This window comes from Acomys russatus, chromosome 7 (assembly GCF_903995435.1).
Source record: "Acomys russatus chromosome 7, mAcoRus1.1, whole genome shotgun sequence".
NCBI classification, from domain to species: domain Eukaryota; kingdom Metazoa; phylum Chordata; class Mammalia; order Rodentia; family Muridae; genus Acomys; species Acomys russatus.
Genome location: NC_067143.1, coordinates 5,825,622 through 5,835,075, shown reverse-complemented (window position 1 = coordinate 5,835,075; position 9,454 = coordinate 5,825,622). Strand labels below are relative to the sequence as shown.

At 52.2% G+C, this 9,454-nt stretch overlaps 1 protein-coding gene across 2 annotated transcripts; it reads left to right on the top strand.

Annotated features, from left to right (window-relative positions):
• Positions 1-408: 408 nt before the first annotated feature.
• On the top strand, positions 409-9,302 carry Syngr4 (synaptogyrin 4). Of its 2 annotated transcripts, XM_051149438.1 has the most exons (4): positions 409-607; positions 7,490-7,727; positions 8,645-8,784; positions 9,023-9,302. In XM_051149438.1, the coding sequence occupies exons 1-4, from the start codon at positions 515-517 to the stop codon at positions 9,254-9,256; spliced, it is 705 nt and encodes a 234-aa protein (XP_051005395.1). In that variant the 5' UTR covers positions 409-514; the 3' UTR covers positions 9,257-9,302. The 2 variants fall into 2 exon arrangements, with proteins under 2 accessions (XP_051005395.1, XP_051005396.1); XM_051149439.1 differs by lacking the exon at positions 8,645-8,784 and having other exon boundaries at positions 9,023-9,237.
• The last annotated feature ends 152 nt before the right edge of the window (positions 9,303-9,454 follow it).

Here is a 9,454-nt window from a genome sequence, read left to right as displayed (position 1 = left end):
AGGACCTGAAACAGCCTTTTCCTGTGTTCCCATTCCCAGAACCTTCCACATACCCTAATATCTCTATCTCGAGCACGTGAGACCTCCCACCCAGCAGTTTCTCACCCCATATTCCTGACTACTGAAAACTAGAGCAGCCAGTCCCTTTGCCCCATTCCTGCTGTTCCCAGGACTCCTAACAGCCTGTCTGTCCATCCACCTCCACCTTGGGAATCCTCAGTCATACCCTTACTCTGTGCTGCAATTCAAGTGGGCCTCGGTCTCATATTGGCTCCCACCTCTGGACACCCAGCCCTCCCATCACACCAGATGCTGACTCCTAAGAGCCCTCCACCCAAGCCTGGGCCAGTGCTCCCCACCCCAAGCACCCCAACTCTGACATTCCCATTTGTGTTGTCTTAACAGCAGCTGAGCCCTGGGGTGGGCCTGAGGCACGCAGGCAGCGGTGTCCAGAAAGCAGCACCCAACACCCCCTGCCCCTACCTCCCAGGACACCCAAAGGCGAGCGGCCACCATGCGCCTCCCTGAAAGCCTGCAGGACCTGACAGACAGTGAGACTGTGCGCTTTCTGAGGAGACCAAAGAGCATCTCGAGGATCTGCGGAGGGGTGAGGCCCTAGGGGTCAGGACACGGGAGACCCGGGAACAGGGGAGGGGTCATATGTGGTCAGAGAGGGAGCAAACAGGAGTGAAGCGGCTTTTTATTGAGTATCTATCTGGTGGTGCCACCAGCCATTGTCAGCACCAGTTGACTCATCACGAGAAAGGAGCCCTCAAATCTGGCCATGATTTGGAGTACCAGCACATGAGAGACCGAGGTAGGAGAACTGAGGCCAGCCTTGGTTACAGTGTAGGAAAAAGAAAAAAAAAGAGAAAACCTTCCAAAAGAGAAAAAAATAAAAATAAAGCTCCCCCCAAAAAAAGTGCCCCCATAATTTTGATAAATGGAATCCGTGTTTGAAGATTGCTTGTCCAGTGGGGTAGCCACAGCCACATGAGCTACTTAAGTTCCAGCTAGTTTAATTCACACGGGCTAGTCTGCAGTCTGTGTGGCCTTATTTCAGCTGTTTAACTGCCATAGGTACCTTGTGGCTCTCTGGTTGGACAGCACAGACTCAGGACATTTTTATCGTGCCAGAAAGTCCCACTGAACAGCACCCATTAAGGTTAACACAGAGAAAGAGGAGGTACCGCTCAGCTCTGTGAGATACCAGGGCCCATTCGTTTTCCATTTCTCAGGTGGGGATAGTTGAAAGGGACTGCGATCTATTTTTTTAAAAAGGCATATAGATGGGAAGACAATCTGCAACGCACACCGGCACCAGAGGTGAGTAGGCACTGTGCCAGGCATGGTGCTGATGGTCTGCACGCGTCCGTTAGTCACTGCGGTAATCCCAAAGCATCTGGACACTGGGAGCAAAATCTGCTCCCTTCTCCTTTTAAATTGTGTGTGTGAGTGTGCACGTGCATGCATGTGTGTGTGTGTGCCTTCATGAGTTTATGTGCACCACATGCATGCAGGAGCTGCTGGAGGCTAGCCAGTGTCAGATCACCCAGAACCGTTGTTCAAGCTGGTTGTGGCCAAGGCAACTCATAAAAGAAAGCATTTAATTGGGAGCTGGCTTAGAATTTCAAAGGGTGAGTCCATGACCCTTGTGGTGGGAAGCATGGCAGCAGGCAGGTAGGCATGGTGCTGGAGCAGTAGCTGACAGCTTACTTATCTGCCAGTTGGAGGCAGAGGGAGAGAGAGAGAGAGAGAAAGAGAGAGAGCGCGCACTGGAATGGCCTGGGCTTTTGAAACCTCAAAGCTCACCCCTAGTGACACACTTCTTCCAACAAGGCCATGCCTCCTAATCTTTACCAGTTTCACCAAATTGGGGACCAAGCATTCTGGCCAAGGCATGGTGGCACACACCTCTAATCTCAGCACTATGGAGACAGAGGCAGAGGCAGAGGCAGGAAGATCTCTGTGAGTTCAAGGCCAGCCTAAACTAGATAGAGATACACTGATGCAAAAAACCAACAAGCAAAACAAGACAGAAAAAAAAAAAAAAAAAAAATCAGACACAGGAGCCTGTGGGGGCCTTTTCTCATTCAGATCACCACATGTAGTAAGTTCTCTTAACCACTGAAGCATCTCGCGAATTCGTACCTCCACACACCCTGTTTTATGTTTGAGGTGTCTTTTTGTTTGTTTTTGTAGTTTGAGACTGGGTCTTACTTCTGTAGCCTAGCCTAGGCTAGCCTTGAACTCACAATGGTCCTGCTCTAGCCCCCTTGAGTGCTGGGACGGTATGTATGAGCCCCGTGCTCAGCCAGCCTGTACTACTTGCCGTGTTTCCCCTGGACAGAATTGGCAACTGAGGCCCAATCATGTGACTGGATCAGGGTCGTGGGAGCAGGAAGCACCCTCTGCCCTGGTTCCTCAGTCTCTGGGAAGCTAGCATTCGTGTCCTTTTCCATGGGTCAAACTCCAAAGTCTTTCCTCAGGTTCCCAACCCACAGTATCTTCTCTCTGTCCTCTGGAACAACCCAGGCAGGCCTGGCTCTGAGGCCTAACCTCGCCATGTGTCCATTAGAGGGGCACACTACCCTGCTGGCTGTACTCAACCGGCAGCAGCACCCTTCATTCCCAGAAATGTTCCTTTGGCTCAGTAGTTGACATGGTCACACTATACCTGTGTGGCCTGAAGCATCTCTGAGCCTCTGTGTCCTCATCTGACCGAGAGTCCTAACAGCCCACTCCTGGGCAGGACTGCGCTGGGGACAAGACAAGGTGGTGCGCATACACGCCCATCAGTGTAGGGGGCGGGCACTGCTGAGCTCTCCTTAAATAGCAAGCTTTGTCCCTGGAATAAATCTGTGAGGGAGGAGAGGGTTGGAGGAACCTAGAATGACAGGGACTGGTGCCACACTGTCCTTCCTTGTGACAAGAGAGGAATTATGACTGTCACACTCTGTGGTGCGTCCGCTCCTCACCACATGACAAGAACATGCAGATCTGTATTATCCAAGGGGAAACTGAGACGCTTAAAGGCTGAGTGACTTGTCCAGGTGACCCATCTGATGAAGGAGGCCATCTCAGACCCAGTCACTGTCTCCAGTGCCTTGAAAGTGGAGGCAGACATGAGGGAGCCAGGAAGCCAGCTGCTATGGCTAAGTGCAAGCCGGGGGGGGGGGGACAGGGCGCATGGGGGCACAAACACAGCAAGCCATGCCAGACCTTGTGGTCATGGACTTCGCCTGTGCCGCCATTCCCCCTCCCCCACAGTCTCCCTCATCCCCCTAGCCTGGTTCCTCAGTGGAAGGCTGTGAGCAGCTGTATTCATGTCCTCCACCACGCCTCCTGGCAACTGGTGTCTCAGCCCATGGAGACCAGCCAGGGAAGGTGCCAAAAGAGACTGGACACAGGCTTCAAAGAAGTAGCGCCAGTTGATGCCCCTCCCCACATTTCCAAAGCCCTAGGCTCCACCACAGACAAACAGCCCTGGGGCCTGGCAGTCAGAAGGGTTGGACTCAACCCCCAGCCTGGAGCAGATAACTAAGGGTCTGTTTCCTCTCTAGGTGAGTCCTGAGAACCATTGCTGTGCAGATGAGCCCCCAGTCCCCTTCGTCACACACAAGGAAACGGAGGTCCCACGGTCGGAATGACTTGCTAAAGCCTCCACAGCTCGGCAGAGTCAGATACATGTAGCTTTTCCCACTGTGCTGTGATGTAGATGTGTCACCTTTGAAAACAGGACTGAGCTAATAACACCTCCCTTTGTGGACTGGTCCACAGCTCTAGAGAGGTAGCAGAGGTTTAATATGTGTGTGTGTGTGTGTGTGTGTGTATTTATTTATATATTTATTTATTTATTTATATGCTCAAAAATAATCGATGTTCTCTCCTCTCCTCATCCTGACATGAGCAGTGGAAGGTACTTCCTCAAGACTGAATCCTTAGGCTGGGCGTGATGGTGCATGCCTTTAATCCCAGCACTCGGGAGGCAGTCGCGTGTGGGTCTCTCAGTTCAAGGCCAGCCTGGTCTACAAAGTGAGCCCAGGACAGCCAAGGCTACACAGAGAAACCCTGTCTTGAAAACACACACACAAAACAAACAAACAAAAAACCACCACCAACAACAAAAACCAACTGAACCCTTAACTCCCAGACCAGTGGCTCTCAGCCTTCCACCATTGCGACCCTTTCACAGTCCCTCATATTGTGGTCACCCCCAATCACAGGATTATTTTGTTGGTACTTCATAACTGTAATTTTGTTGTTTTGAATTGTAACACATTTGATGTGTAAACTATATGCTATGTAAACTATTTGATATGTGGGGTATCCAATATGTAACCCCAAAGGGATGACGTCCCACAGGCTGAGAACTGCTGTCCCCAACCACTCTCCAGCTTTCCGTCATGGTCTGGACATTAAAGTTCTTGGTTATATAGCAGTTATTGCAAAAGGGGAGGAGCAGGGGCAGGATGAAGGCCGGTGAGTCAGGGTCGGTTTGTCACCTCAGCCCCACACTGAAGAACATGAAAAGAGCGCAGAGGAGCCAAGCTCACTGCTCACACTCAGGTGTGAGGCCCTCCTTGCACTGGTGCAGACATACACTTACTGCTGCACAGCCCGTCCTCAGGGGTTCAAATTTTGTCAGTTTTCATTTTATCTTCTGCACAAGTCCATTGATTACAGTCACATCCCATCAACCACCAGATCCAAAATGTCTCTGAATTGCTCGGGCCTCTGGCTTCCCTACCAGCCTGCTCTGTAAACCTCTGCCTCACCTTTATCCAGCCCAGTGACCACATGACCCCAGAGAACTTCTCTAATCCCTGGGTCTGGTCCTGGCTAGCTTCCTCTTAGAACCCTTTCATGCTTGAGGAAACTCAAATGAGGGGCTAGAGAGAAGGCGCTTGTTCTCCCAGAGGACCCAAGTTCAACTCCAAGCACCCATATAGTTCCCAGGGGTCTAATGCCCCCTTTGGGCCCCGAAGCACCAAACAAGCAGAGCGCATACACATATACAGGCAAAACACTCATATGCAGAAAATCTTCTAGAGTTAAAAAAGTTGTGTATCTCCTCGGACCTGTTTAGGTCTCTGAGGGCCAGCACTTGCCTGCATCCCAGCCTCACCTCCCTGAATAATATCTCAAGACCTCTTGTCCCCAGAGGAGCCAGGTCTATAGCATCTGATGATTGCATGTGTTCCCTTTTCTTGTTTTGTTGTTTGAGACACAGCCTCATAGAACCCACGCTGGCCTGGAACTGGATGTGTAGTTGAGGCTGGCTCTTGCCTCCACTTCCCAAGTGCCAGTTCTCAATTTGTAGGTCATGACCCCCCCCCCTTTTTTTTTGGAGGGGGGCGTATCGGATATCTTGCATATCAGATACTTATTATTCATAACAATAGCAAAATTACAGTTAAGAAGAAGCAAAGAAAACAGTTCTATGGCTGGGGTCACAACTTAAAGGGCTGCATTAAGGGGTCACACTGTTAGGAAGGTTGAGAACCACTGCATAATAGGCATGCACCGCCTTGCCCTGCAAAACTCCTTTAAGGTCCAGGTCTCAACTTAACCACTTCAGAAGCTCAGCCCCAGTACTTTGGTTTCCACCCAAACTTCAACTCTTTTTTTTTTTTTTTTTTTTAATTTTAATTTATGTGCATTGGTGTGAGGGTGTCAAATCTTGGAGTTACAGACAGTTGTGAACTGCCCTGTGGGTGCTGGGAATTGAACCCAGGACCTTTGGAAGAGCAGACAGTGTTCTTAACCACTGAGCCAACTCTCCAGCCCCCCAAACTTCAACTCTTGTCCACTGTACTCTGCCAGGTCTCCCCAGCATGCAGACTTACCCTCCAGCCAAGCCTACAGCAGCTCAAGGCTTTTTCCACAGAGGGCTGGCCCTGCCCTGCCCTGCCCTGCCCTGCCCACAGCTCTCAGAACTCTGGTCCCATTACTCATCCAGTGACATCCCACCTAGAAAGCCCTTGAAACACCTCCACTCTGCCCAGTGAACACCCGTGGGGTCCTCCTGTGCCTAACATAGGGCTCGCCACACTGCAATGTGTCAGGGCCTTCAGCCTTCACAGATTTGTGCTGCTGGGAACCACTGCTCTCAAGCTGGGTCAAGCTTGAGACAGAGTATGAAAGATAAAGAGCTAAACTGCTGGGGTCCAAGTCAGGGCTCTGCTGCTTGCTGGCTGGCAAATCATGCAGTGCCTCATCCTCTGTGCCTCAGACTTCCTATATGGAAAGTGCCTGTGTCCAGTGTGGCTGTGCCTCACACTCCTATATGGAAAGTGCCTGTGTCCAGTGTGGCTGTGCCTCACACTCCTATATGGAAAGTGCCTGTGTCCAGTGTGGCTGTAGGGTAACATCAGAGGGCAACTGCACCAATGTGGGGTCAGATACCAAAGTAGTGCTATACTGCATTTCTAAGAATTCAAAAGCAAAAATGAGATTGAAAAAATAAAATGAGATGGTGTGTGGCATGCCTATATCCCAGAACTTTGGAGACTGAGGCAGGAAGATGGTTGTAAGTTCAAGGTCAGCTATGGCTGCTGGTGAAATGAAATCCTGTCTCAAAGAAAAAAATTCCTTTGAAGTATAAAAGGAAAACATTAATATTTTAATTCTGTGACCAATACTGTATGTTTGTCATGTCTTTGCACATTTTTCTGTATATTTTGACTATTTCACATGTTTATTTCAGAAAATTGATTGGGGACGAGGGGGCCGGAGAGATGGCTTGACAGCTAAGAGTGCTTGCTGCTCTTAATAGAACCTGAATGTGGTTCCCAGCACCTAGCTCACACACGCACGCACACACCCACACAGCATAAGCATGCACAAACACGGGTAATTTTAAATCCCGGCACTCAGGAGGCAGAGGCAGGAAAATCTCTGCATCTGAGGTCAGCCTGGTATACAGAGCAAGTTCTAGGACAGCTAGGGCTCACAGAGAAAACTGTCTTTAAAAAGTTGTTTGTTTTTTTTTTTTTTTTTTTTTGTAAATTAAAAATGAATTGGGTCTGGACACAGCAGTGCTCATTCAGGTGCTTGACTAGCATGAAAGACCCTGCGGGGGCGGTATAGAGGGGGGGGGGGAGAATGAGTGTGTGAGCCAGGCGGGGGAGGGGGGGGGAAACAGGAGTTCTAGGAGATGGGGACACCTCTTATTAGCTTTTGTGCCCTGAATAAGGGTAGTGGCAGGAAAGTCTGGAGCAAAGCAAGGATGAGTGGACAGAGATTAAGTTAGCTAAGGCGAGAGAGCTTCAGAGGCCGCGATGATGGGCTAGGACGGTGCCAGGGCACTGGGGAGCCTTGAGGGGCTGTGGTCAGGAGCAGAGAGGAGACTAGGGTGAGACAGGGCCCTGAGGCGGTGACAGGAAGGGCAGCTGCAGGATGCCCTGTCCCCAGGCCCCCCCCCCCCCAAGGGAGAGGGCAGCCTGGAGGAAGCACTGAGTCCCTCCCTGTCCACTGTGGTTCACAGGTCTTTTCCCTGGTCATCTTTTCCTCTCTCCTAACTGACGGTCACCAGAACAGGACAGACTCTCCTCAGCTTCACTGTGTCCTCAACAGCAACCAAGTGGCCTGTAGCTTTGCAGTAGGAGCTGGCTTCCTGTCCTTCCTCAGCTGTCTGGCCTTCCTTGCCCTCGACGCCTATGAGAGCCGCATCACAGGCAGCCGCTTTAAGACAGCCTTCCAGCTCTTGGACCTTATCCTGGCTGGTGAGTTCTAAGGGACCATGCAGAGCTGCTCTTCTGTTGAGCCCTCCCAAATCTGTGTCTGACGGTTGGTCCTCCCACAGTGAGGGGCTGACTCCACTTCCTCCCAGAGCATCTTCTAGTCCTCCCTTCTGGTCCCCTCACTGCCTCAAGCCCAAGCTGCTTTCCCCTCACATTCCCTTTCCTGGCTCACTAAGCATAGCCTGAAAAGCTGACCCTGTGGCAGGGGTTTGATTCAGAGCACTGAGCCAGAAGGACCCTCAGTGAAAGCTAGGATGAAGACTCTGCCTTGCAGGGGTTTCTGAGTGTGAAGTGAGTTAAAGGGTGCCTATAGACATGCGGACGCCTGCTGAGCACCTCCAGTGCTAGGCACCCATCAAGGTATGTGCCTCCTCTCCTCCAGCTCTAAGGACAGCCCTAGGGCTGAGTCCTGCGAATGGCAAGCCCTGTGCTTCAAAGTGTCACAGCTCAGCCTCCTGACCATGGCCCACTATCTAGAGAGCTTGGCACACAGAAAGCACTAAGCCCGTCCTCAGACCCAGACCCTTAGACCCTCAGACCCTCTTCACACCGCCTCTCTTCCCCTCCCAGGAGCCACTCCTGCACCTCAGGGCCAGAGGCTGCTCCTGTCAGGGAGCCTGTGCAGTGGAAAGGACCCCTTCACGTACAGCCCCTGAGCACATGAGATGTGGCTGGCCTACAGGGAACTGGGGTCAAGATTCCGAGGAAGTAGAAGCAATGACCCGTAGCTGGGGTGCTGTGTTGGACATGGGAGCTCCACTACAGAAGTTGGCTTCTGGGGACACTTGGGGGTCTTGGGCTAGCAAAGACGGTGTCCCAATGACTCCCCAGCCCATCCCTAGCACACCTTGGTCCCGCCCCAGCATGCTCTTCGAGCTCTTCTTTCCTTCCCCCTCCAGTCCTCTGGGCAGGCGTCTGGTTTGTGGCCTTCTGCTTCCTAGCCAACCAGTGGCAGCACTCAAAATCCAAGCACTTCCTCCTGGGGAATAGCAGCGCCCAGGCAGCCATTGCCTTCGCTTTCTTCTCTGTCCCTGTCTGGGTGAGGATAAACCCTGCCCCCCTCCAGGGTGGATTGGGAGGGCTGCATATCTGGTGACTAGGGCCTGGACTCTCCCTGGGCCTCTGTTGTCACCCTCCAACCCTCCCTTCCTCAGGCATCCCCATCCTGGGCACCACTGGGCAGTGAGCAGACAGCTCTCCACGGCATCCCCCAGGCCTGCCGCTGGGCCTCCCTGCCCAGCCCAGCCAACTTAAATCCTGCCCTCTCCTGCCCGCAGATGTTCCAGGCCTACCTGGCCTTCCAGGAGCTCCAAGACGAGACTTCAGTCCCCTACAAGCGCTCCCTGGATGAGGGTGGCGTGGTGCTGAATACCCTCTCCTCTTCATCCACTGCGAGCCCTGCCAACCCTCCCACCGCAGTCCCCAACAGTCTGAGTTATACCAGCTCAGCCCTGTCGCCCTACCTCACTACTCCAAAGGCCCCCCGCCTGGCTATGATGCCAGACAGCTAAATGGCCTTATGTACATCAGTAAAGAGCCCTGTGAGGGGCTTCTCAACAACCCCGTCCCTCTGGCTGTTCCTTTCCCATCCCTTGAGTGTCAGGGGGAGGAGGCAGACCCCCTGCAACACATTACATTTCTGTGCTATCCCCAAGTGCCAGTCACACTGCTGACAGCACGTTGGAAAGCCCTGCCGTGTCACCTGCCCC